The sequence below is a fragment of the Vipera berus genome (assembly GCF_964194415.1).
Source record: "Vipera berus genome assembly, chromosome: 14".
Lineage (NCBI taxonomy): Eukaryota > Metazoa > Chordata > Lepidosauria > Squamata > Viperidae > Vipera > Vipera berus.
This window is the reverse complement of record NC_138217.1, coordinates 14,307,170-14,333,542: the sequence shown is the minus strand read 5'-3', so window position 1 is coordinate 14,333,542 and position 26,373 is coordinate 14,307,170. Positions and strand designations below refer to the sequence as shown.

Sequence of the window (26,373 nt, the reverse complement as noted above, 5' to 3'; positions counted from 1 at the left end):
GAAGAGGATCCCTGTGTGGGAATGCCACAGGCGGTGGGATAGTCATGCCTGCCTGAGCTTGGAGAGGAAGCGCCCTCTTGCCTGTTCCTTCCTCTCTGCCTCAGTTGCTATAGCGGACCATGTAACTGTACCAGGAAGCTGGCAGTCCTGCCCAAGGAGGGGTCCACAAGAACTGTGTCCTTGTGAGTGACTCTTGGGAGCTCTGTAGCTGGGCTCCCAAGATTCAGAATGGTCCTCCCTATCTCCCCTCGAGCAGGTGGCCCTCAGGGGCCCGTGTCTCAGTTATCTGGGCATTAGGGTGTGCCTTGAGGGCTGCCACAACCTTCTGCAGCCCCCTGAGGCCCCTCTTGGCTCTTCCCTGTAGGCCGCGTCCTCTGCCCTCAGTAGCCTTGGCCATGTCTACACTGCCATCGGGGACTACCCCAACGCCTTGGCCAGCCACAAGCAGTGTGTCCTTCTCACCAAGCAAGGCAAAGAGGAGCTCTCTGAAGCTCGGGAACTGGGCAACATGGGGGCTGTCTACATCGCCATGGGTGACTTTGAGAATGCTGTGCAGTGCCACGAGCAGCACCTGAGGATTGCCAAGGCTCTCTGCAACAAGCGGGAGGAGGCCCGGGCCTACAGCAACCTGGGCAGTGCCTACCACTATCACCGCAACTTTGACAAGGCCATGTCTTATCACAACCATGTCCTGGAGCTCGCCCAGGAGCTGGAGGAGAAGCCTATTGAGATGCGAGCATATGCCGGGCTCGGTCACGCTGCCCGCTGCATGCAGGATCTGGAGCGGGCCAAACAGTATCATGAGGAGCAGCTGCGCATTGCTGAGAGCCTGCAGGATCGAGCTGCAGAAGGCCGTGCCTCTTCCAATCTAGGTGAGAGGATCCTTTCAGAATGACCTTTCCTATGCTATGCTTCTACGGGTCAGGAGCATATGGGGGCAAGGCCCAATCCTTTTGCACATGCTCTGTGATAGTGAGTACATATCCCAAGGGAGCAGTGCTGTTTTTCTGATGTGCATGTGTGTCCATGTGCAGGCCTGCACTCTGTAGGACCAGAAGCCAGGCAAGGTTAGGCGGGCCAAGAGGAACCCTCCCCCTTCCTTCAAGCCCAGGAGACCATGTTCTGACTGGCTGTTGCAGCGGCTTTGCCTCTTTCCCTCTGCACACAGATGTGATTCCAAGTTCTTGTCTGATGCTGGTGAATTTAGTTGTTCACTTGCCTCCCATTCTGCATCGAGGCTGCCTGTATTATCTGCAGAGGCCAAACTTCTCTTGATCTCCTTCGACCCAGAGGGGAAAATGGAGGGGGGGGGCTGGCTGACCCTCTCCTAGCAGCCAGGGCAGCCAGCTCCAAGGTCATTTTACTGGGGATCTGGCTGGCTGGGTGCAGGAGATACCCATCTGGGCTGTGTCTTTTCCTCTTGTGCTGGCAGAGTCCCACTTTCTCAGTTGCCTCCTGGCCTGCGCTTGTGTGGGCTCCAGGACAGAGGCAGCCCTTTGTTGTTCCTTGCAGGGATCATCCACCAGATGAAGGGGGACTATGAGATGGCGCTGAAGCTGCACAAGGGGCACCTCTCCATTGCACAGGAGCTGAATGACTATGCAGCCCAGGGAAGGGCCTACGGCAACATGGGCAATGCCTACAATGCCCTGGGCCTGTTTGACCAGGCTGTCAAGTATCACCGTCAGGAGCTGCAGATCTCCATGGAGGTGAACGATCGGGCCTCCCAGGCTTCCACTCATGGCAACCTGGCTGTAGCATACCAAGCTCTGGGGGCCCATGACCGGGCGCTCCAGCACTACCAGAACCACCTGAACATTGCCCGGGAGCTGCGGGATGTCCAGAGCGAGGCCCGGGCTCTGGGCAACCTGGGGAACTTCCACTGCTCCCGGGGAGAGTTCGCCCAGGCAGCCCCGTACTATGAGCAATACCTGCAACTCTCCCCAGAGCTGCAGGACATGGAGAGCGAAGGCAAAATCTGCCACAACCTAGGCTACGCCCAGTACTGCCTGGGCAACTACCAAGAGGCCGTGAAGTACTACGAGCAAGATCTAGCCCTGGCCAAGGACCTTCACGACAAACTCAGCCAGGCCAAGGCCTACTGCAACCTGGGCCTGGCCTTCAAGGCCCTGGGCCAGTTCTCTAAGGCAGAGGAGTGCCAGAAGTACCTGCTGTCCCTCGCCCAGTCCCTCAGCAACCCCCAGGCCAAGTTCCGAGCTCTGGGCAACCTGGGGGACATTGCCGTCTGCAAGAGAGATGTGGGCAGCGCCGTCAGGCTCTATGAGCAGCAGCTGAGTCTCGCCCATCAAGCCGCAGACAGGAAGCTGGAGGCGAGTGCCTACGCGGCCCTGGGCTCAGCCTACCGTCTGCTGCAGAAGTACGACAAGGCACTGGGCTACCATACACAGGAGCTGGAGGTGCATCAAGAGCTGGGCGACATGCTGGGAGAATGCCGGGCACACGGGCACCTGGCGGCTGTCTACATGGCCTTGGGCAAGTACACCATGGCCTTCAAAGGTTACCAGGAGCAGTTGGAGGTGGGCCAGAAGCTAAAGGACCCTGGCATCGAAGCCCAGGTCTATGGCAATATGGGCATCACCAAAATGAACATGAATGCCACGGAAGAGGCCATTGGCTTCTTCGAGCAGCAGCTGGCCACCCTGCAGCAGCTGAGTGGGAGTGAGGCTGTGCTGGACAGAGGCCGGGCCTTTGGCAATTTGGGCGACTGCTATGATGCCCTGGGTGACTACGAGGAGGCCATCAAGTATTACGACCAGTATCTCTCCGTGGCCCAGAGCCTCAGCCGCATGCAGGACCAGGCGAAGGCCTATCGCGGCCTAGGCAGCGGGCACAGGTGAGGTGAGGGGTTCTCATGAGCACGCTGGGGGCAGAGGAAGGGGGCAATTTCCTTGGGGAGGGAGATGAGGGGTTGGTGCAGCCGATCTATCAGTCTTGCTGTGTCCCACTGCTAGGTTTGGCTAGCCCGGGCATGCAGCAGGAACAACTGTTGCTATGACTGGTGGCTCTCTAGGGTGGGGGCGGGGGGGGGAAAGAAGGATAACCGTGGCATTGCCTTCCCATAGGGCAATGGGCAACCTGCAGCAGGCCCTGGTTTGCTTCGAGAAAAGGCTTGTGGTGGCCCATGAGCTTGGAGAAGCCTTTGATAAGGCCCAGGCGTATGGAGAACTGGGCACTCTGCATGGCCAGCTGGGCAACTTCGAACAGGCTATCTCCTGCCTGGAGCGCCAGTTGGGCATTGCGCGGGACATGAAGGACCAGGCCCTGGAGGGCAATGCAGCGTGCGGCTTGGGCAGCATCTATCAGCAGATGGCAGAATACGACACGGCCCTTCAGTACCACCAGATGGACCTCCAGATCGCAGAGGAAACAAACAATCCGGCTTGCCAAGGCCGAGCCTACGGCAATCTGGGCCTGACCTACGAATCGCTGGGCACTTACGAGAGAGCCATGGTCTACCAGGAGCAGCATCTCAGCATTGCAGCCCAGATGAACGACCTGGCAGCCAAAACTGCCTCCTACAGCAGCTTGGGCAGGACACACCACGCCTTGCAGAACTACTCCCAGGCAGTGATGTACCTGCAGGAAGGTCAGTTGACGCACTTGAGGCAGGACATGGCTCCCGGGGCAAATGCCTCTCCTTGGACGGGCACTTAGGATCATTTCAAAGCCAGGGCAGCCTGCGGGGAGCTCTCCCTTGGTCAGCCTTGGTAGGTCTGAGGAGAGCAAAGCCAGAGTTCTCCTCGGTGGTGGTAATGGGCAAATGGAGCCACGTTATAGGAGGGGCTGGTGAAGAAATGTGAAGAAAGGAAGGGAATCTGGTGGTGAACCAGAGCGCAGCACTGCTTGGTGCAAGAGGCTGGTGGGCCCTCAGATTTCCCCTGCTCCTTCCTCCTGCAGGGCTGAGGCTGGCTGAGCAGCTGGGGCGCAGGGAGGATGAAGCCAGGATCCGACACGGCTTGGGCCTTTCACTTTGGGCGAGTGGAAACTTGGAGGAGGCTCAGCATCAGGTGGGCAGTGGGCACCTGCAGGGACACCCCCTTTACCACCCTCCTTGGTTGAGCAGCAGAGACTGACCCCCAGGCATTGCTTCCCCTCACAGCTCTACCGGGCTTCAGCCCTCTTTGAGACCATCCGACACGAAGCACGGCTGAGCATCGACTACAAGCTGTCACTGTTTGACCTGCAGACCTCTTCCTATCAGGCCCTGCAACGGGTGCTGGTTACGCTGGGTGAGAGAAGGGTGGATTTTGCAGGACAGGAAAAGGCAGGGGTTTGGATGGCGTGACTTCTTCACGTGCGTGGGCTGCTCTGGGTGGGCATTTGGGCAGTCTTGCTTGCACAGCCGTTGGCTTAAAGAGGGGCAGGGCAGGCAAAATCATCTGGTGCCTGAAAAGTGGCTGGTCTGGAGCTCACCCCCTCCCCCAGACCGCAGCTTCCCTCACTTGCCTTTTTCCTCTGCCTCCACATCCTGAAATGTGGCTTTTGCAGGCCATCACGATGAGGCGTTGGCGGTGGCCGAAAGAGGTCGGACGAGGGCCTTTGCTGACCTGCTGGTGGAGCGTCAGACTGGGCAGCAGGATTCTGACCCTTATTCCCCTGTGACGGTGGATCAGGTCCTGGAGACAGTGAACGGCCAGCGAGGACTGGTCCTCTACTTCTCACTGGCAGCGGGATACCTGTACAGCTGGCTCTTGGCTCCTGGGACAGGTAGAGTAGGGGGCTGGCAGCACACTCCTCCTGCGAGGGGGCCGTGCTGCTCTCCCCCTCCAGCTCCTCTGCTGGCTGAGTCTGCTGCTTCTTCCGTGCCCCCTGGGTGGGCGTGGGTGTGTGCGTGTCTCTGATCATATTCTGTTCTCTCCGGATGTTTTGTCTGGCAACATTTGCTGCACTGGGAAGCTTGTTGGGATTCTGCCTGTCTAGTCTCCCTGCAGTCAGCCTGCTCTCTGCTTTTAGGGATCCTGAAGTTCCACGAATGCTACCTGGGTGACGGCCCAGCTGGGCACTCAGGGGACTTGCAAGACAGGAGCTCAGGCCTGCATACACTCGCCAGCTCAGCGCTAGAGCAGCTCGGCTCCAGCGTACGAGAAGCCCTGGGAGTGGGCCCCCATTTTGTAAGGTGAGTGCCTATCCCTACAGGTGTGCGTGGGGCAGGAGTGGGATTCCTGTCACAAATGGACAGCATCTCCCCTCCCCCAACCTAGGGCTAAGCCAGAGGTGGGAAGAAGTCAGCTTCCTTGGCTCAGAGGATGTTTGAGCAGCAGAGGAGATGCCAGGCACTGGGCAGAGGGTGAGACTTAGCTGATGAATTGAAGCCTGTCCATTCAGCACAGCGCTTGTCGGTCACAGCAGAGGCTGGTCAGTGGGCAGCATTTGATGGACTTCCACCAGGCTCTGTCTGCTCACTTCCATTTGGGATGGGAGCAAGGTTGCCTCCTCCACCATCCTTGTTGGGGCTCAAGGCTGCCCCTGAAGCCCTGCTCAAAGGACAGGCCTGGAGGAACAGTTGTAGCGTGAAACTGCCTCCAATGGACTAGAAGCAGATTCTGAATGAGAAGCGTCTCATTCAGACAGGGAAGATTCCTGCTCCAGAACACAGGCAGGAAGACCCAGATGGCTGATGGCCCCGCTTGCAGTCTCAACAGGGTGTCCCCATCCTGGAAGGGACAGTATGGATGATGCTCTTGGGAACATCTTCCTGCTGTCTTCATGGAACGTTAACGGGGAAGAGCAGAGTTTGGCAGTGAATGCTTTGGGCTTTCCGACTGCCCGGCCTATTTTTGACTTATCATGGACAATTGGCAGAGACAGGATGCCATACAGCCTCCTCCCCATGGCTGGGTCCTGCGTGACTACCTGGCTTCCCCCGGGGTCTCTTCCCTTTGCCAGCAGTGAGACAGAGAGCGAAGCAGGAGACGTGATGGACCAGCCCTCAGAGGAGATGAGTAGCAAGCTGAACTCTTCCAATGATCCCACCGGCTTCCTGAGGATGGTGAGCAGGAACAATCTCTTCAACAGGTGAGCTCCATGTGGCCGAAGGCTGTCTGTGTCACAAGGGCTGTGGGGGCCCTAAATGAGGAGGGAGGGGAGGGCCACAAGGTAAGAGCTGGTTCCCCTGAGCCATATGGACCTTGCAGCAGCCTCATCAGGGAACTGTGGGTCTTCTCTGAGGCTCCTCCCCCAACACTTTGGGGGAGGATGCGCAAAGTGTGATGCCTGCAGGAAAGAGGGAAGGTGCCCAGCTCCTGCAATGGGAGGGCCATGGGGCGGGGGAGACCCTTAGGAAAGGCTCTTCCCTAATCAGGATGGACATGGTGGGGTATCCAGAAAGGGTCTGTGACTTCAGGCAGGCCGGGCTTTTCCTGCTCAGCCTTCCATCCCCCTCTCATGCCTTCTGTCTCCACAGGAGCTGCCAGAGCACCAGCAGCCTTTTTGCTGGCCCTGCATCCTCCACAGCAAAGGAGGAGGACCTCGCCTCCTCCCTACCTCGGTGGTCCGACTCCTCCAGTAACTCGCCCCTCCGGGTCCTCTATGACATGCTGATTGGACCGTTGGAAGGGGTGAGCTGGGCCCCCGATGGTGATTGGACCCTGCGGAGGTTGGGGTTTTCCCATGGGGAACAGCCAGACAGGCAGGCTTGGGAAAAGCAGCCCACTGCTGGGGCTAAGGAGGAGGAAGAGCTGCAGAAGCAGAGAGGGCTCCTTCAGGAAGGAGCAACTTTAGGGCTGAGGCCTCCATCTTGTGCCCTGAAACTCCTCGAGTCCTTCCGAACCACTTGTGCTTGGCTGGGGAAAGCTGTCTCCGCCTGGGATGACAAAGGAGGCGCTTTTGGGGCTGTTGCAGCACTTGTGGCAGCTTGGATCCACCGTGCCATTCCTGTTCTGCCTCACAGGGAGGGATAGCCACAGGAAGCACAGGGTGAGGGTTTGGGGATCAGCCCCAATGAAGAGTGAAAGCACCTGGTGAGCAAGGACACGGAGGAGGTAGAGGTGGCTCAAATGCAGTTGTGGGGCACCAGGGTTTTTCCTGACCAGAGACCCAGGGATGCTCACACAGCTTCTTTCTCCCTTCACAGGGTCTGATGCACTCCAGTGGCCCAGTGGGGCGTCACCGGCAATTGGTCCTTGTCCTGGAGGGAGAGCTGTACCTCATCCCATTCGCTCTTCTCAAGGGCAGCTCATCCAACGAGTATCTATACGAACGCTTTAGCCTTATTGCCGTGCCCTCCATCCAAGCCCTGAGTGCCAGTGCCAAGGTGGGTAGCGTGGGCCTTGTGCCTCCAGGGTGACAACCAGGAATATCTCTTTCTGACACAGGCTCCCTTGGTTCTTCTGCCTCTCTTTGGGAATTTTGCCCCAGAACCCTCTGCCTCCAGCAAGGTTGGGCTGTCCAGCAGCCGCTGCTCTAAAGGGGGAGCCAAAGCAATGAGCCGGTGGCCCTTCCTTTGCTCCTCCATCCTCTGATGGCTTTCTGGATGCTGTGCTTGCCTGCGTCTGTTACTTACCCTGTTGGAAAGATGGGGCTTCCAAACAGGGCATGTCCTCGAACCTGGGCACAGAACTCAGGAGAGGCACAGGCAGAGTGGACAAACGTTGCTTCCTCCCAAGGGGCAAAAGTTCTTTGGCTACACATCACTGGGGGATTCTCATAGCAGTGGCTGGTAGGTAAGGACAGAAGCGGTATTGCTGTCAATGTTGTTGCTCTTCCCACTAAAGTTGAGGGTTCTCTTCCAGGGCCAGGCCAAGAAGAACGCCTCAGCGTACGGCAGCTCCTCTTCCATGGCTGCTGTCATTGGCAACCCAAAGCTGCCGCCCTCTGTGATGGACCGCTGGCTGTGGGGGCCCATGCCCTCCGCGGAAGAAGAGGCCTATGCAGTGTCAGAACTGCTTGGCTGCCAGGCGCTGGTGGGTAGTGCAGCTACCAAGGAGATGGTGAGGAGTGCCCTGGCACAGGCTGAATGTGTGCATTTCGCTACGCACATCTCTTGGAAGCTGGCTGCCCTGATTCTGACGCCCAGTGCTGAGAGCATAACCTCTGGTTGCAAGGGCTCCTTTGGAAACTCTTACACAATCCCAGAGTCTTTGCGCATGCAGGATGACGCGAGTGATGTGGAGAGCATCTCGGACTGTCCACCGCTGCAGGAGTTTTTGCTCACGGCAGCTGACGTGCTGGAACTTCACTTGCCAGTCAAGCTGGTGGTCCTGGGTTCCTACCAAGAATCCAACAGCAAGGTCACAGCAGATGGGCTGATTGGGCTGACACGGGCCTTCCTAGCTGCCGGTGCCCTCTGTGTCCTCGTCTCCTTATGGCCAGTCCCAGTGGCAGCATCCAAGATCTTTGTGCACACCTTCTACTCTGCCCTGCTGAATGGGCTGAAGGCCAGCGCTGCCCTCGGGGAGGCGATGAAGAGGCTGCAGAGTAGCACACTGTTTTCCCACCCCTCCAACTGGGCAGGTGAGGAAGGGCTAATAAGTTGTTGACTACCTGTGAAGAGCCAGTCACAGTCCTGCAGGGAAGGCAACTGCCCCCTGGGGGCCTTAGGAGTTGGGGGAGAGAGGCTGGTTGCCGTAAGAAGTGACGTAAGAAGTGACTTTATGTGCCTAAAAATGCTGCCTTGTTCTGCTACGAGGCGACTTGGAGTGAGAAGAGGTGCAACAAACATATTCAGAAATGTGAAGCTGTGCAGAGATCGAGGGCAGACAAGCAGAACAGGCAAAGCTCATGGCCTTGTGAGGCGTTTGCCTGTGTCCAAGACCGTGTGCCCCAAAACTCCTGTTTCTGCTCCTTAGGCTTTGTGCTGATCGGCAGCGACGTGAAACTCAACAGTCCTTCTTCCCTGGTTGGGCAAGCCTTGACTGACATTCTCCAGCACCCAGAACGAGCACGAGATGCTTTGCGGGTCCTGCTGCATCTGGTGAGGAGGATCAGGGAGCATCAGGCACTCTGTTGCCCCAGGCCACTGGGGTGCCCTGGAAGTGCCTCTTGTGTGCACAGGCAGCTCAACCCCTCACCTCCCTCTTAGGTGGAGAAGTCCTTGCAGCGCATCCACAGTGGGCAGCACAACTCCATGTACACCTCTCAGCAGAGTGTTGAGAATAAAGTTGGTGGCATCCCTGGCTGGCAGGCCCTGTTGACAGCAGTGGGCTTCCGGCTGGACCCTCCAGCCAGCGGGCTGCCAGCCGCTGTCTTCTTCCCCACAGCAGACCCCGGGGATCGACTGCAGCAGTGCAGCAGCACCATCCAGTCTTTGCTTGGTAAGTAAACATTGGGCCTCTTGAGGTAACCTTGGCACCTGGGTTGCAGTGAGTCCCTCAAGGTCTGCCTTCCCCCTTGCAGGTTTACCAAATGCTGCCCTGCAGGCCCTCTGCAAGCTGATCACCGCCTCTGAAACAGGAGAGCAGCTGATTAGCCAGGCAAGTACCGGCCTGCCTTCATGGCAGTGGGGCTGGTTGCCTCTGGAGGTCCCAGCTCCAGGTACGGCACCTGAGCAAACGCTTCGTTCTACCCCTCTTGCTGCTCCAAAGCACCATTGAGCTGCTGCCCTGCATTCCAGCCTAGCTCTAAACATTCTCTCTCTCTCTTTTTCCACCCCCCTCCCGCCCGCCCGCCTGCCTGCCCTTTCTACTCCCCAAAGGCTGTTAAAAATATGGTGGGAATGGTGAGTACAGGATTCCCCCCTTGGGCCGACAAGAGGAGAGGGGCAGGGGGCGATGACCCCCCCCTTCCCTGCTTGAGCAGAGGGGTGGGGCTACCTGCCTGGGTCTTCCTTCTTTCTTCCTTGTGACGTCTGCTGTGACTCCTGTTTTGCTTTTGCACCCCCTTTTCTACCCTGGTATTTTCCTGGGGCAACCCTTGGGAGGAGGTTGGGGCAGAAGGATGGGCTGGGACCAACTAACTGGCAACTCCTCCTCTTCCTCAGCTCCATCAGGTTCTAGTGCAGCTCCAGGTTGGAGAGAAGGAGCAAGATTTCGCACTGGCCCCGATTCAGGTCTCCATCAGTGTTCAACTTTGGCGGTTGCCTGGTTGCCACGAGTTCCTGGCAGCTCTTGGTAGGCAAACGTCTCTGGAAAGATGGGGAATTCTGTGGGGAGCAGGGTTGGTCTTTCTTCTTGTGCTCCCCAAGAGGCCTCCACAGCCTCTGGGTTGGAGACAGGCAGAGGGTCTGAGTTGAGGGGGAAAAAATCTGAGAATCTTGCAGGGGGCTCATCAGGCTGTGCTTTGCTGCTTGCAGGATTTGACCTGTGCGAGGTAGGGCAGGAGGAAGTGATTCTGAAGACGGGCAAGCAGGCCAGCCGCCGGACAATGCATTTTGCACTCCAGACTCTGCTGGCTCTTTTTGGTGAGGCTTTCTGGGGAGATGGGGGGGGGGGACATGGAGGCCTTGGGGGGGAGAGCAGCTTATTTTCAGAGCTCCTGGGTTGGGGAGAGTCACTAGGACAGAACGATAGCAGAGCCAAGGTCTGCCCATGTCCCTTGGCTGTTCCTGGCTTCGGATTTCCACAAGCAGCACAACATACTGGTGTAGGCTTTCACAGCTGGCACCTGAAAATCTTCAACCATGGTCACCAAAACCTGAAGCCCACTGCTGCCCAGGGCAACTGTACTTTGGGGCAGAAGAGCAGATGATGCCAGTCACAGGGAGGGGGAGAGATTAAGAAAGGTGAAGTTCTAGTGAAGAACCATCTGAGAGGGGGCAGTCTTGGAGCACGTGTGAAGCCCAAACACCTTGACTTTCACGGGCCCTCACCTTTCCACCTGGTTGTGCCAAGTTCTTGTAAATGGGAGGGGCCCCAAACCTGAGTTCCCCAACTGTGCTGTTTTAAAATTAATTTGCTGTCCCATTCCTCTCTTTAGATTCCACAGAACTTCCCAAACGTCTGAGCTTGGACAGCTCCTCCTCGCTTGAATCACTGGCCTCGGCCCAATCCATCTCCAATCCCGGGCCGCTCCTTGGCCACAATCCTCCCTTCTCTCCTACAGGCCCTGACAGCCTGGCCTCTGATGCCATCTCCGTCTACAGCCTGAGCTCCACTGCGTCTTCCATTAGCTTCGTCTCCAAGCCTGAGGGCATGTCTGAGGGAGGCGGCTCCAAGGGGCACCAAGATTCCGAGAGGCCTAAGGCCCTTTATCCCCAAAGGGTCTCCTTGCCCCAGAGTCATTTCTCGGCACAGGCCAGAGCTGGCCCCAGCAAAGATGAAGAGGAGTACGAGGGGTTCTCCATTGTCAGCAATGAGCCTCTGGCAGGATACCAGGAGAGCCCAGGGATATTTTCCACAGAGCACAGCCTGCCTCAGATTAGAGAGGTCAGGAGCTCTGTTAACTTCAAGCGTAGCCTCAGTTCCCCAAACTCCCCAGGCAAAATGGCGCTCATTCCCAGCCCAAACTCCCCTTTCCAGAAGGTTGGGAAACGAGCAGGTTCAGATGTAGCTGAATCAGACCATTCCAGTAGCGAAACAGATAGCACTATCAAATCCTACCAAGAGGAAGGGAATAGCTCAGAGCTGGATCCTCAGGCGCTGGCCCAGAAGATCCTGCAGGAAACACAGAGTCACCTCCTCGCCGTGGAGCACCTTCAGTGTGGCGGCAGCCATCGCTGTCCCCACCAACTTGGCCGAAGCAGCAGCCTGGATGATGGGACTGCCTCGCCCTCCAGGGTCACCACCTTCCGATCATCAGAGACCAGTGCCTTTAGCAGGCCACTGTGCTCCAGCATCAAAAGTCGGCCTTCTCCTACCCCAGTGAGGCCTGAGCTCCTCCTTAAGAGTTCCTCCCTGAGAACATCCAGCTCCGGACACAACAGTCCTTCTCCTTCTGAGACGTCCACCAAGGAAAGTGGTAGGCAGCCCTCCCCTAGCCTGGACTCTTGTGGGCCTGTGGCAGATCAGCCAGTCTTCAGGCTGAAGTATCCCAGCTCTCCCTACAGTGCCCATATATCCAGGTCGCCGCAAAACATCTCCCCGAGCTCAGGGCATCGATCCCCAGCAGATAGCACTCCCTCCCCAGCCCTTTCCTACTCCTCTGCCAGCTCGGCCCGTTCCAGCCCTGCCAACCCGCCTGCCCTAGACAAGCTCAAGATGGCGGCCATCGATGGAAAAGTGCAGGCCATTCACAATCTGAAGATGTTCTGGCAAAATGTCCCCCAGCAACCTTCTGGCCCCATGAGGAGCTCCCATGGCTCTGCTGGGAAGGCCTCCAAGCGAGATGTGCTGAGCCTGCTAAATCTGTCTCCCCGGCGTAGCAAAGAGGAAGCCACCGACAAACTGGAACTGAAGGACTTGTCTGCTCCTTGTGCTCTTTTGCAGAACTCTCCCAATGGGCGTAGACCTCCAGCTGACTCCAGCAGCGCTCTGGAGTCCAGCTACCCCATACGTCTACCTTCTGGCAACGGCTACAAGTTTTTGTCACCAGGAAGGTTCTTCCCTTCGTCAAAGTGCTGAATCTGAAACGGCTGATTTGTTTGTTTACCTGAATGGAGTTTCTGGGCCTTTTCCCCGTTCAGTGGCTTGAAAGATGCAGTACAACAGGAAGCAGGTTGGGGAACTGGAGCCCAGCAAGATGGATTTGAGCAGAGGCTGTGCCTATGGATCTTGCTTAGTGACAGCCAGCCCTTCGCTGTCTTCTCAATCGCCACTCAGTGGTGCTGGGTGGGGTAGGAGCAGCAATTCTACTAGGCAGCACACACAATTTTTTGTGTTGAATACAAGCCATTTTGTCAGTGCTTCCAGGAAGGGTTGGGAGTTTCAGAAGGCTTCACACGGACAAGGAGAAGGACACGGCTGCTTCTATCCCCAGGATCAACCCAGAGGCTCTCCTGGCCGGGCCAGGCAGACCTCCATGTGTGGCAGCACCGGAACCCGCGGCAGGTTCCGCAAGGTGCCCATCTCCAAGCGACTCTGGGAACCCGCTCGAGGCCCGGGCTAACGGCCTGAAGCGGAAGGCTGCTGCCCCGGAGGAGCCTCTCCTTCTCCCAGCCTCCCCCTGCGCTGTCTGCCATAAGCTCCTCGGTCTCTTCCCGTTTAAATTGTGTCCTGTGAAAGGGGCGGGAGGGAGGGCGGAGAGTGGGCATCCTTCGGCCCCACGGCTCGACCTTCCCTTAGTTTGCATGCAGCCGGGCATCGAGCGCGCCTGGGGCGGTGGGTGCGGCGGCCCCCCCGCCCCAAACGCTTGGTTTGGGGAGCACTTCGGAGGCGCGACGAGAGCCCGTGGTTGCCCGCCCCGGGGCCGGGGAGGAGAAGAGCGCCGCGGCCCGAAGCTGCCACGTCTGCCGCCGGGGCCCGCGTGCCCCTCCGACCCCTATGCAAAGCCGCCGCTCCGGGCGGCCGGAGGAGGGAGCCTCCGCGACGGTATTTCGAAGGCGCCGCGGCCCGCTCCGCTCCAACCACCCCAGTACGTCCTCACCGGAGGGAAGGGACGCCGCCCTTCGGCCGTGTTTGGCCGTACGGGCATTTTTTGTAGTCGCGCCTTCGTTTCCGGGCGGCGTTACGCGTTTTGTATTCCGAGTCCGCTCCTATTTTTATGGTAATTGCTGAGGCCTTTGGCCGCCCTTTGTGATTTCCGTGTCTATTAAAGCATGACCTCTCCAGCGGCGGCCGTCCTGTTCTTCCGGGGGAGGGATTAGGCCGCGTGCCTGACGAGGGGACCTTCTCACGCGAGCGCTTCCGGTGCACAGAGGAAGCTGTGGTCTTCGCCCGGAAGCAATTCTTCCATAACTTCTGCGGATAGCAAGATATGGACGCCGCTCCAGACTCCGGTCCCCAGAGCCCCAGGCTGCTCTGCTAACGTGGCCGTGGAATTTTAGTGGCCGCCTCTAAACAGTTACATTTTCCTAGATTTATGATCATCCGGGTGACTTCACCCACGTCCGGGGGAGGGAGTTGTAGTCTGGCGGCCCAAGACCTCCCCTTATTTCGCATCATTGCTTGAGGAGCCGGATCGGTTAGGTTGTCAACCAATGACCGGTAGCGCACGGGCGGCCCCTTCGCCTGCTGCGCCGTGATTGGCTCTGGCCGAGATGGGGCGAGGCGAGGCTCCCGGAAGTGCCTCTCGCTGTGGCCTATGGGTAGGCGGCCGCGACGGCGCCTGCGCGTTGGGCTGCTGCCTGCGGGAAGATGGTGCTCATCAAGGAATTGTGAGTGGCCTGGAAAGGGGGGGGGGAGGTCTACCCCGGGGGTGGGCGGGCAGCCGTCTGGCGCTGCCTCCTCGCGCGGGGGTCCCGGCGGGCCCTGCGTAGCTCGTCGGGGCCTCCTCCGTCCGGCTAGCGGCGCCCCTCCCTCAGCTGACGAGCCCGCTCTCTTCCCCTTTGCAGCCGCGTGGCCTTGCCGTGCTCGGTGCAGGAGGTAGGTGTCGTCTCCCCCCCCCCCGCCACGGGCCGCTTCCGCTCCTGGGAGGAAATCGAGGCAGAATTGTCGGGGGGTCGGGAGGGATGAGCCTGGCGTCCCGCTGGGGAGGAGGAAGCTCCGGCTTGGGCTCTGCTTTTCAGCCGGAGAGGGGGGTCCCAATCCTGCTGCGGTCTCCTGTCAGTACCAGGTCGGGCAGCTGTACTCCGTGGCCGAAGCCAGCAAGAATGAGACGGGAGGCGGAGAAGGCATCCAGGTCTTGACCAACGAGCCTTACGAGAAGGACGGGGAAAAGGGCCAGTACACGCACAAGATCTACCACCTGAAGAGGTAGTGGGGCGGCTCGGGGCCCCTCCTGAAGTCTCCTCGGTTTTCAGCTGTTGTCCCTGGAGATGTTCCCTGCGCCTCCACTGCCACTGGGCCTCTCGGCGCCACCCATTAACATCGCAGCCCTGCAAAATCGGGGCTCTCTTTATAGGAAACTGGGGTGGGGGGTGGGGAGCGACCTAATACTGGAAGAGCCACGGTTGTATTTCTGGGGAGTGTCAGGGTTAGGGAGCCTGGGACAGGCTGAGAAGGCAGCGTATACAAGCAAGTAATGATTGTGAAAATACATACGTAGCCCCTTTGTGCTGAGCTGACGCAAAGCTGTGAGAGGAATGTGTTTATGAAGAGATTGCTAAGATGCTAAGATGGGAGTAAAAACTGTTGATCTTTTTTTTTGGCAAAAATAAACCTATGGCTCTGCTTCCTCATAGCAAAGTGCCTGGCTTTGTGCGAATGTTTGCTCCGGAAGGCTCCCTAGTATTTCACGAAAAAGCCTGGAATGCATATCCTTACTGTAGAACAGGTGAGTGTGCTCTTCCCTTATTGCCAGAAGGATGCTCTCAAGAGGGCTGAGTTAAATGCTCAGGTAAAGCCAGAGAGGACTCTATTATCTAAAACCATCTGCAATTGCAAATTTAGTTGCTGCTCGCTGGAGGGAAATGCTGATTAAACAGAACATTAAGGCTTATATTGTCTCATCCGAACTAAATTCTAGGTAGGTGTGAGAGCAGGCAACTGATTGCCATTTGCCTGTAAGAGATGATTTTTGAACTTGCCATCGTGAACCTAAACAGCCTAGCTGTTAGCTGTTGATGATGGACATTGTAGTCTGAAGCCTAGTGGTTAGGAGAGATTGGTGTATGTTTGTTGTGCTGAGATTAGATGATGATAAACATTGTTATGATTTTGCTAGCTATTTCTTTGTTCACTTTCAATTGGGGCTCTGTGGCCACTCTGTTCCACTTGGCATTTAATTTGGATAATATAGCTTGTAAGCCGCCCTGAGTCTTCGGAGAAGGGCGGGATATAAATGGAATTAAAATAAATAAATAAAAAATAAATAATGAAGTTATGTAGCTGTCCTGTTACAGTACAGTCATTTCTCTTTGTCTTCATCTCTTTCTCCTTCCATAACCTCCTGGGGAACAGTCGTTACGGTGAGTATTTTCTCTTCTTATGCTTGTCATTGTGGCTTAGCAACAATTTACAGGCCTTTGGGTTTCAGTGTTAAGGAGTGAAAAAGTCTGCAGGCTGGTGGGGAGCTGGGTGGGGCTGGCCTGCAAAGGGACACCACCTCAGAGCGACCATTGAGCTTTGCAACACAGGACCTTTGGGGAAGGAAGTTGAACCAGTCTTCATTCTCATCTTCTGCAAATCACACCCCCTACTTGCATGTTGCACTTAGATGCTGGCAATGAGGGTCATTTCCAGCAGAGAAGGTTGTGCTGGAATTTGCATATTCTGGTGCTGTATTTCAGCGTGCATGTTCTATGCACATTGCGAGAGCCTTTTAGCACATCTGTGGCCACCGCTATTCAACATGTCCCTCGCACTAGTCCTATCCTATCCTGCTTCCACTGAAATTTTCAAGAAACTGCTTGGGGGGGGGGACTCTCTGTGCAATGAACATCACCATTTTTTTGTCCAGTTCCCCCACTCTGTCTACCTTTGTCTTGAGATGCATTTCCATATGTTTTTGTTTCCATAGAATGAATACATGAAAGAGGATTTTTTTATCAAAATTGAGACTTGGCATAAACCTGACTTGGGCACATCGGACAATGTAAGCTAGCCGTAAACAGTTTGTTTCTGGGTCTGGGAAATGGAAGGCTCCCTGCTTAGATTTGCGTGGCTCCCATTGCCACTCAGGAGGCTCGGCAGCTTCCTGCTTGGTGGCCTGGAGATGGACATTGCTTCAGTGCTGGGACTGAGTTTTTCTTCTGCCTCCTTTCTCTGGTGGGTGTTTTAAAACATTGGTGTACTTTCTAATCAGAGTGATTTGAGCAGTTTAAGAAAATTAAAGGGTAGCAATGGATATGGGTAAAACAACTAGCACATAAAAGCACAATTAATGTCCAAATTCAGAATACCTAAGCTTGATTGTAGAAGATGGGTGTTGTTATTTTAAGATTTGTGTTCATTATTGTAGCTCACTTTAGGAATGCAGCCTGTATATTGCTCTTTGAAACATCCCCTTTGGCTTTCCTTGTAGATTGGCAGAGCCTGGGTTTAACTTTCCTGGCTGCCTTGCCAAAGTTTGTGGAAAGGCCTCCCTGCTGCTAGGCATGCCTTGCAAGCAGGTATTTGCCCCGTGCAAAGGGGAGGAGGGGGTTGGCCCTGGGATCAGTGGTGCTTTCTCTTCCTGCAGGTCCATGACTTGGATCCCAATACATGGAAAAATGTGGAAGTTGTTCATATCGACATAGCAGACAGGAACCAAGTGGAGCCTGGTGTAAGTTGAATTCACATCTCTCCTGCAGCTTGATGCTACGGGTTGGGTTTGTTCTTCTTCCCGCATATAAACGCTGCTTCAAAAGGGAAGTTAAGAGCCTCTTCAATAGTGGGTTCAAAAAAGCCTATCAAGCTGCTTAGCCATCGGTATCGCTGTAGCCCAGGTAGGCTGCTCTGGGATCAACAGCCACTTCTCCTTTTCCTGCCTGCCAGGCTGAAGCTGTAATGGGGATTTCGGCTTCCAACTAAACGAGATGCCTACTGGTAGCTGGAGGTGAAAACAGTTTCCTAACAGTAACCAAAGCTTAGAAATTCCTCGCTTAGCGCATCAACTCCCTGAGATGTCTTTGTTTTATATAAATATAAATATATAAATTTTGTTGATTTTTTTTAAAAGATAAAAGCTAATACAAACTATTATAAGAAAACAAAGAGAAAGCCAAAAATGCAAGATAAGAAAAAAAAGAAGAAAAAAGATACAAAGAAGCATCTTCCAATCCTCTTTAGAGCAGTTCTAAACGCACATTACCTCTTTCTCTATGGTTACAATATTTTTCCCCCTATAATTCTGTCTAATCATCAAAAATGTAAATTGTGTTCATTTTTTTCTGTTTCACGCAAAAAGTTTATAAAGTGTTTGCAGTCAGCAATTAAATAGGTATCTTCTCTGATCAAAGAAGACAATTTAGCCATCTCAACAATTTGTATCTTCTCCACCTACCTCCATCATGCGTAGTGCTGAATCTTCTTTGTACATACGATAATCTCGTTGCAGTTATGTGTAAATACAAAATTCCATTACATTTTTACAACCATCCATCAATCCCAAAGGAAAAACCTCTGGTATCTGTCAGTCTGCCTATGTCTGTCTATCATCTGTCTTCAATAACCACCCATCTAATTGTGGGCGACTTACAATTCTAAAATTATGAAAAGTTTAAAAGACATAAAAGCAAAAGTATTCCCAAAATAAGTATAAACCGTAGCTGTGATGATTAATCAACTAATAGTAAAACCAACTAATGGGACCTTTAATACTTTGTTAGTCCCAAAGCTTTGAAGTTTCCGAATGCTCTTCCAGGGCAGGAGTGGAGAGAGAGAGAGAGCTGGGTGTCATCTGCATGTTGATGATATCTCACCCCAAACTGACAGTTTCCCTCACCCAGTGGCCTCATAGATGGGAAATAGGAGAGGAGAGAGAACCAAGCTCTGAGGCACCCCACAAAGTAGGGGGCCATGGCCTGGATCTCTCCCCATTTATCAATACCTGCTGAACAAACCTGGAGGAAGGAGAAGCTGCCACTCCCTCCTAACTCCCAGAATTGGACCGGAAGGTTGCCATAATGAATAGTATTGAATGCTGCTGAAAGGTCAAGAAGAGCCAGGATGGATAGATGGATGGACGGACATCCTCCACCCTGTTCCTGCCAGAGGTAAGAGCTGGTAGGACCACTGCCTCTTTTAAGGTGGAGTTAACTACCACACAGACCCCATCCTGCTCCTCTCCTGCACAGCTTTAATCGGCCAGGAAGGGCACAAATTGTAAGTTAAGCTTTACAATCCTCTTGATAGGTATATGTATTTGAATCCAAAATTTTCTGTTTTTTTTACATGTCCACAAATACAATTAATTCAAACAAATACGATTTATTCACATTTCCAACAAAAATTTGAGGTGCCTTTATACATTTTAGTTTTTCAAGTATTTCCAACAGAAGCTGGGATTGCTGTAAGTCTCAAATAAAATTCCTTCTTCCTCATTTCCAATTGAGTCAGATAATCTAGTTCACCATCAGAACTGACACCAGCTGGAGCATAGAAAAACCTCAAAGAATCAGTGCGAGATCAGAAGATATAATAGAATAATTATTTTATTGTCACTTTGAATGTACACTAATCAGCAAACATTAAAATGAAGTTTCGTTGCATACAGCTCTCAGGGTCACCACCCCCAATATACACTACATAAATATTACAAAAATAAATAAATACAGAATTATGCATATACCCATGTATATTATATGACACAGAGACAACACAGTCTAGTTGTGGAGAGACCTGGCCTGCAGAATTGCCAAGAGTCAGACAAGACTGAATGGGTAGCATCTAGTTCTCTTTCCGACTCTGTATAATTTCTGCCTTACTCTAAAGTTTTCGCTTTGTCATTAATTTGCTTGTGCACTTACCTGGACATCTCTTTTCCAGCTCAGTAGGCATTAAATTCCTATAGTTGTCATGTTGAGATAAGAGGACAACACAGTCACAGCCCTATGTCAAGAAATTGCTTCTTTTCTCTCTAGCTAAATTCTAACTACATGTCTCCCGTTTGAATGCTAGAAAGCTGTTTTTTACTTTGACGAGCCTTTTTAAGGTTAATTTTGCTGTCTGTAGCTGCCTTATCTTTTCACAGTAATGCAATTTTGAGCTGAAAAGGAAGGATGGTTTCTCTACAGGGAGGCAAGGCATAAGCGGAGTGGCAGTTCCCTCTCCTGGCCTCTTTTCCCTGTCTCAGTCAGTCCTGAGTTGCTTGCCTTTCGCAGATTGTATCTCTGTGATTCGAGTTCCAGTGCTCTTTGAAAAGGCCTCTGTAGCCCCTCAAGGCTTTCTTTCTGGGGCAGGACAAGATTCAGCTGCTCTCAGATGTGTGCCTAGGCAGCAGAAGCTGGGCTGAGAAGCAGGCGGTAACCTTGTGAGTGCAGGGAAGGACTGCCCGCACCTGAACTGCAGGCCCTCGTGCAACGCAAGCCTTCAGCCTGAGGGAACTCTGGCCAAACAGCCCAGCCGCTCTTTTCACAGTTCTAAACACTGATCAATAAACAGCCTGGCTCCAAACTCTGCCTGCTCTTGGAATCCCTAATGAAACCCAGATGCCAGCCCTGAGTTTTCCCAAATGTATACAAATGCTTGAGCTGACAGCTGCCACTATATTAAGGTAGAAGTTTAGGCCTGGCCTCTCCTAATCAGCTCCAGAGATTTTGTCTAAGCAGTTTTGCGTGATTTGTTTACAAAAGTCATTCCCCAGGAAAGGAAGAATTGTTAAACTGTGAGCAGACGAGACACATAATTAACTTCAGAAAGAGATGCAGCTTGAGAAGTAATTTGAAAGAAAATAAGCAGAGTGAAAGCAAACAAAATTGAAATCAGCTTTGTAGTTTTTTCTCTGCTTCAGATTGAAAGCAGTGTGAGTTGCGTCTGGCTTTCCTTCACATCCACAAATGTTGGGTGGGTCATAGCCCAGAGGTCCTGTGGTCTCCCAGCAGCGTTTCAGTAACTTGCATCCTCTTTCTGTCAGTTGCTTTAGACTAAGTTGCAAATATAGAACCATTATAAGCCCTTCCAGGGAACAAACCTTTTTGACCCAGTGGGATTTAACTTTTGAGCTAAATGTGCATGAAATCACACACCAAGAGGGCTGCAGAAAGGAGCCGGGGGCAGGCAGTAAGGAGAATGTGGCCTTTCCCTCTTCCCGATTTTTCTTGGGGCTTCATATACGCAGTGCAGGCAGATTCTGTTTTCCAGTCTTCTCCAGTTCTCTTTTCTTCTTTGAATCTGCAGGACTACAAAGCTGATGAAGACCCCGCGTTGTTCCAGTCGGTCAAGACCAAAAGAGGCCCTTTGGGGACTGACTGGAAGGTAATACAAGCCAAGAAAGGCAACTCGGAAGGTGCTTTGAGAGGCTGCCAGGGCCACGTCAATAAAAGTGGAGAAATGTCATGGCGGGCTTATGCTGTGGCCAGCCTGAGCTTGGGCACTTTCCCCTTGCCCGGTAGGTGCCCTTCAGGATAGCGGAATCGCTGGGAAGTTAAATGGAGCTGTGGGCTAAGCTGTTCCTTGGTTAGGGGTTGCTGAGACCCCAACAAGGGGGATTCAGATGCACGTGGCCTGGGGTTCAAGAAATAACCTGTGGCCATTACGATTTCCATCCAAGCTAGCAGCCGTTTTCTGTTTCCAGTTTCCTGAACTGACTGGGAAGGTATGTGTGAGGAACCACTTCCTCTTCGGTCCCCCATTGACTGGTTTAATCAGATGACTGACCTTTCTTGGTGCCGCTTATTGGTCAATGAATGTATCTTCCCCCTTTTCCTGGGCAGTTCTTGACTGCTGGCAAAGCTTGTTTTAAGAGGATTCGTTTGTTCCTCTCTGAGCAGAATGAACTGAAAAGGATCGGGAAGCACTGGGAGGCTTCAAGGACAAAGAAGAAGGGCCTCCTCTCCCCCCCCCCCATCACAGCATCCTCAGTTCGAGGAGGGGTGCGTGACCCAATTGCCCACCACAGTCGCTCCCCTGGTCCTGGGCTGGTTTCCCACTCTTTCTTCTGAGCATTTAGACCGGTCACCTTTCAACAGCGAGAAGCAAGAATGGCTTCTGGCTTCCCCTTTGGCTGTGACTTTCAGGCCCCTTGAAAAGAGGCAGCTGAGAGTGGACTTTTTATTGACTTCTCCAAACAGAAGGAGTTGGCAGCTGCTGAAGATTGTCCCAAGATGTGTGCTTACAAGCTGGTGACCATCAAGTTTAAGTGGTGGGGATTGCAGAATAAAATTGAGAATTTCATTCAGAAGGTACACAGCTGGGAAGGTCTGTCCCTTTCTGGGAAAAGGGGCTCATCCACCTGGCTTCCAAGTGGGGCTGAGAGGCTGCTGTCTTGGGCCAGGCCACCCCCTAGCTCGGCATGGTTCCCCCCTTCCTTCCTTCCTTCTTTAAGAGGCAGCTGAGCCTCTGTACAGGACTGGGGCCAACAGATGATTTTTATTTTTTTTAAAGCAAGAAAAGAGGATATTTACCAACTTCCATCGGCAGCTTTTCTGCTGGATTGATCGGTGGATTGATCTGACGATGGAAGACATCCGGCGAATGGAGGATGAAACCCAAAGAGAGCTGGAGGCGGTAAGGATATTCAAGCCTGTGCAGCAGGGGGGGGGGGCACTTCCCAGATGTGGCTGGAAGCTTGTTGGGAGGGAGCAGAGGTCCATTGGCACACCACAGTGGCCCGGAATCCAGGAGGCAAAAGTGGGGCGCCATCCTTCAGGAAATCCCTTGAGAATGACAGAAAAAAGACCACTTCCCCAAGTTCACTGCTTTGCCCTCACCTTCCTCCCCCCCATTTTTTGGGGGGATGCTTAGAGTGAGAGACTTTGATGTTCTGCAGGACATTTCTTAGCTCTTGCTTCTCCTAAGAAAGTGACTTTCCTCAAGGGTCCTTAAGCAAACCAAAGATTGACCAGTATGTCTGCCAGAGTAGTTTTTGAGATAAATTTGCTTTGTATGTATGAATACGAAAATGTGTGCTGTCTTTTCTCTAGGATGTGGTGCTGTTTCCTGGTGATATGTGCATGCATTTGTTTTGAATGTTTCTGAATACTAACTCCAAAGTTTCTCCTGAAAGGGAGGATAAAAACAGCCAGTCTCCCAAAGAGAACAAGGGGCTTAGTCTGAGGCCCCCTCCCTTCCTAAGACCCCTTAAGCCGTTCCTCAGGTCAGGGTGTCAAGCCAAAAGTGCTTTTCATCTAGAGGGTCATCAGCCTCTCGGACTATGGATCAGGCCAGGTCAGCTGCCCATAGAGAGGGACTTGGAGTTGTCTGCTGCTACCCTTCTTGCCAGGTGCAGTGCAGCTGCCTCTCTTTGTAAGAGCAGCTCCAGGGGTTTCACTGGCCTGAGTAGGTCCTGTAAGGACTCAGGTTTTTTGTGCTTATTTGTAGCCTGCCTTTATTATTTTTAGAAATAACCCAAGGCAGTGAACGTATCCAGCCCATCTTCCTCTTTTTCCCACAACAACCCTGTGAGCTGGTTTGGGCTGAGAGAGCGGGAACAGCCCAAAGTCACCCTGCTGGCTTTCACGGCTAAGGCCACGAAATAATAATTCCTGACTAAGGACATTTATTTATTTATTTATTTTATTAAATTTATATACCGCCCTATTCCCGGAGGACTCAGGGCGGTGTACAGGGAAGATTAAAACAAACATACAAAAATTAAAATCAGATTAAAACAATTAATTAAGTAAAGTCCCCGAAATTTAAAACTAAAGCCTAATAAAAAATTAAAACCCCTCATGCTAATAATCAAGGGAGGAGAAACTTGCAGGGAGCATAAATCCTTCCTGGCCTCCTCCTTTGCCAGCCCCACACAAATACTTGTCCTCTCCCTCCCTCCCCCCCCTTGCATCAGATGGCGGATGCATCCCTGATAAGAGCCAGAGATGGGACTGAGCAGCCCATCCACAGAGCTTTTCTCTGCCTCGGAAGACTGTCCCACAGCACTGAACGCCCAGAACGGGGCTGCCTTTCCCGTTACCTGTGGAGCCTCCCTTCTCCTTCCCTCCCTTCCAGGATAGTCCAGCAGAAGCCGATCACGTAGCCTGTTTCACAAGCTAGAGGACCGACCGGGGCTTCAGACCCACGGTCATCCCAACCCCTTCCTACTAACTCCTGCTGATGAACTGCCTGGCAGCTGACAGTTTTATTTTGCACCTAGATGCGTAAGAAGGGTTGTGTCCGAGGAACATTGGCTGCCAGCGCCTAGAGGAAACCCTCGGTAGGGTCAGAGGCAAATAATCCCACTGTGTAAGTGACTCAGGCCTCTTCTGGTAACGAAATGCAGGGTTTTGGCAATGTCCATGCTGTCTCATGCTGTCTTGCATTGTGGGGTAGCATCCCCCTCCTTAAAGCAGAGATCTCAGTGTTGCCGAGGACCCTCTCCAACATCTAACAGCTTGAGGTTTGGATTCAGAATAAAAGGCTCCCGAGCAGCCAGCGGGTCTCCCTGACTCACACAACGGAGCGTCCTTTGGCAACCTGTGGTTTAACTGGGGAAAAAGGTTGATTAGTTCTTGCGGGTTTCATTTTTTCGTTCTTTGTCATGTGTGTCAGAGCACATCGTTGTAGTCTAGATTGCTTTTCTCAGGCTGGCCCCGGCAGAAGTTCAAGGACAGCCTCTTCCTAAATATGTAAGCACCTGCCAAGCCCCATATTTTGCCCTTTCCTCTTCCTCCTCCTCCCCCCCCCAAAAAAAATAAATCCCTCCAGGTTCTGCCATTTTCAGTGTGGTTGTTTGCAGTCTCCATTTACTCCTCTCTGCTCAAATTGCTACCCGGGTCACTATCACAATATTCCTTTCCGTAGGTCATTGCTGGTGATGGTTGCGTTGCTTCAGACAAAGGCTATGCCAGGAGAAATAGACAGAATAATATCTAATCCTTTCACTTAATCCTGTTTTATTTGAGAGCCGCAACTGTGAGTGACTGATCTTTCTCCTTTCCCCCAGTTGCGCAATCAAGGAGAAGTGAGAGGAACACGTGCTGCGAACGATGAGTGAAGGAAAACGTCACGTGCGTGTGGTGTCGCCATCCACCCTTGGGGTGTGAGTGGGTGCACAGTTCTTTACACATTTGTGCATGCATGCACACAGAAACATGTACACGTACACACTGGGTGCATACTTGTCCTGAGCTGCTGCTCCTAGGCACTGAGATCTCCCCAAGAGGCCCGCCTTTGTGCTGTATATCCAAAGCTAATTAAACCCACCTAGTGTCAATGGAAGAAGAGAATGAATTATATCAGTTGGAACATTTCAAACTAAAGATGCCGGACCAATTTACTTTATCTTATCTTTTATAATATAGATGAGAGATTCTCCTTGCTAGGACTTAGTTTGTCTCTGTTTAGAGTTAGATGTGCATCGGCAATTAATTTTCCAATTTGTGTGGTTCATTCACAATTTGGTATAGACATTCTGAATGTATTTATAGATATTTATTTCTGAATTATCACTTTCTTGAAATCAGATCATTTCTAGTAGTAAGGATCAATTTCTTGCTACTGAGGGTTTGTTTTTTTACAAAAAAACATTTTCACCCATTTGCTGCAAAGAGATCTATTTTATTGGAGTTTTGTATATAAAGAGTCGAGGGTTTCTTCATTAAAATTGGCAAAATAAAAAAAATTGCCAGTAAAAGGGAACGCAAAGGGGATTATGGATCTTTGTTTTTTAGAACTGTTCGTGGACTCAAACCAGTCTGGAGGAATAACGTTCCAGGACAGCCTTAGTGCTGTTTTCAGAACACTCCTCGGTCTTCCGCTATTTCATCCAAGAAACTCTGCATAAGCTCTGTTTTGCATCAACTATAGGAAAAACTAACATTATTTTTCCAGTACCCTTTGGAAACTGATACCCTGACTTGGAAAAGAAGAGAGGATACCAGTAACAACTTATTCCAGGCCTAATTAAGTGAGAGGGCTCTCAATTTGGCTTGCCCTACAGGAGTTCACACCCGCAAATTGACGGGGCTCCAAGGGCCGATGCAAGGACTGCCCATCCGTTCATTTTCTGGAAATGAGGCTGGTGTGTGTCTGAGGTTGGCGGTTCAGCCTCTAACTCTGGCCACACAGGAAGGCTTGCACGTTCCCCCACTGGAGAATTGGCTTTGTAAATACATAATATTTTTAAGAGGTTGATAATTGGGGCTGCTGCTAATTCAAGGGCTTGCTGTGTTTAGTGCAGGAATCTGCTCCCGTCAGTACCAAGGAGAGCAGTGCCAGGCCCTGCAAGACTCGGGTCTGTGCCTAGTTTGGGTCAGGATTAGATGTGAAAGTTGAGAGGAAATTTTGTAGTGAATGTAAAATGATTACCGGTACTTCCGCAGTTTCTAGCTTAGCTGCATCAAAACAATTGAAATAAATTTGCTTATAAAATATCCACAACTCTTGCATTTGGATTCAGTTCAAGTGGGAAGTGGGGTATTGCACGCTGAGGCAAAGCTGTAGGTCAGGAACAAGAAGAGAGAGAAAAATGGGCTTTTTCCTAGATGACTCAGCAGCTACATCATAACTCCTGGGGGGGGGGCAGAGGGGTTTTCAGCCAGGAGCTGCAACCCAGCTGCATTTCCACAAGGAAGCAGTTCATGGATTCCGAGGTTCAGCCCCCCGCCCCCCAATAGCGAAGGGAACATTGCAAGCCCTGGAAGATTTTTTTCCCCTCCCTCTTCTAAAGTCTTATATGGTAGTTTTATTCTGCCATTCACCCAATACTTTTGAAAGTTTGTTTTTAAAAGTTGTCTCATTCTTGGCCTTGATGTTCAGATTTCTGTTGCAGCGTAAAGCTTTCTCTCATCTGCTTGTTTGAGCCTGGAAGACGGAAAGGCAACTTTCTGACCGAATTTGTGCCTGGAGGGAACTGTCCTTGGAAACCAGGGCAGGCACAGCTGCATCCCAAGGCTTCTGCATCCCCACAATGCAAGGATGTTGT

General features: G+C 52.6%; 2 protein-coding genes across 3 annotated transcripts in view; both read left to right on the top strand.

Annotated features, from left to right (window-relative positions):
* TTC28 (tetratricopeptide repeat domain 28) overlaps window positions 1-13,651 on the top strand; it is a gene marked incomplete at its 5' end in the record, with an annotated part of 30,861 nt that extends 17,210 nt beyond the window's left edge. The window contains 17 exons of one of the 2 annotated variants that reach the window (XM_081339255.1): window positions 365-872; window positions 1,513-2,854; window positions 3,084-3,607; window positions 3,919-4,028; window positions 4,121-4,250; window positions 4,510-4,728; window positions 4,975-5,137; window positions 5,908-6,036; window positions 6,425-6,578; window positions 7,094-7,273; window positions 7,752-8,472; window positions 8,808-8,932; window positions 9,041-9,272; window positions 9,355-9,431; window positions 9,938-10,067; window positions 10,250-10,357; window positions 10,873-13,651. In XM_081339255.1, the coding sequence (XP_081195381.1) occupies window positions 365-872; window positions 1,513-2,854; window positions 3,084-3,607; window positions 3,919-4,028; window positions 4,121-4,250; window positions 4,510-4,728; window positions 4,975-5,137; window positions 5,908-6,036; window positions 6,425-6,578; window positions 7,094-7,273; window positions 7,752-8,472; window positions 8,808-8,932; window positions 9,041-9,272; window positions 9,355-9,431; window positions 9,938-10,067; window positions 10,250-10,357; window positions 10,873-12,455 (6,435 nt within the window). In that variant the 3' untranslated portion in view covers window positions 12,456-13,651. The remainder of the gene's footprint in view (window positions 1-364; window positions 873-1,512; window positions 2,855-3,083; window positions 3,608-3,918; window positions 4,029-4,120; window positions 4,251-4,509; window positions 4,729-4,974; window positions 5,138-5,907; window positions 6,037-6,424; window positions 6,579-7,093; window positions 7,274-7,751; window positions 8,473-8,807; window positions 8,933-9,040; window positions 9,273-9,354; window positions 9,432-9,937; window positions 10,068-10,249; window positions 10,358-10,872) is intronic. The other variant, XM_081339254.1, reaches the window with a different exon arrangement.
* A 460-nt stretch (window positions 13,652-14,111) lies between these two features.
* Window positions 14,112-25,822, top strand: PITPNB (phosphatidylinositol transfer protein beta). The gene is given in 11 exon segments (XM_081339260.1): window positions 14,112-14,146; window positions 14,324-14,354; window positions 14,539-14,684; window positions 15,113-15,202; window positions 15,204-15,210; window positions 16,390-16,464; window positions 17,050-17,133; window positions 20,688-20,765; window positions 21,581-21,691; window positions 21,894-22,016; window positions 24,394-25,822. Coding segments are annotated over 11 exon segments (816 nt in total). The 5' UTR covers window positions 14,112-14,126; the 3' UTR covers window positions 24,445-25,822.
* Window positions 25,823-26,373: the final 551 nt, after the last annotated feature.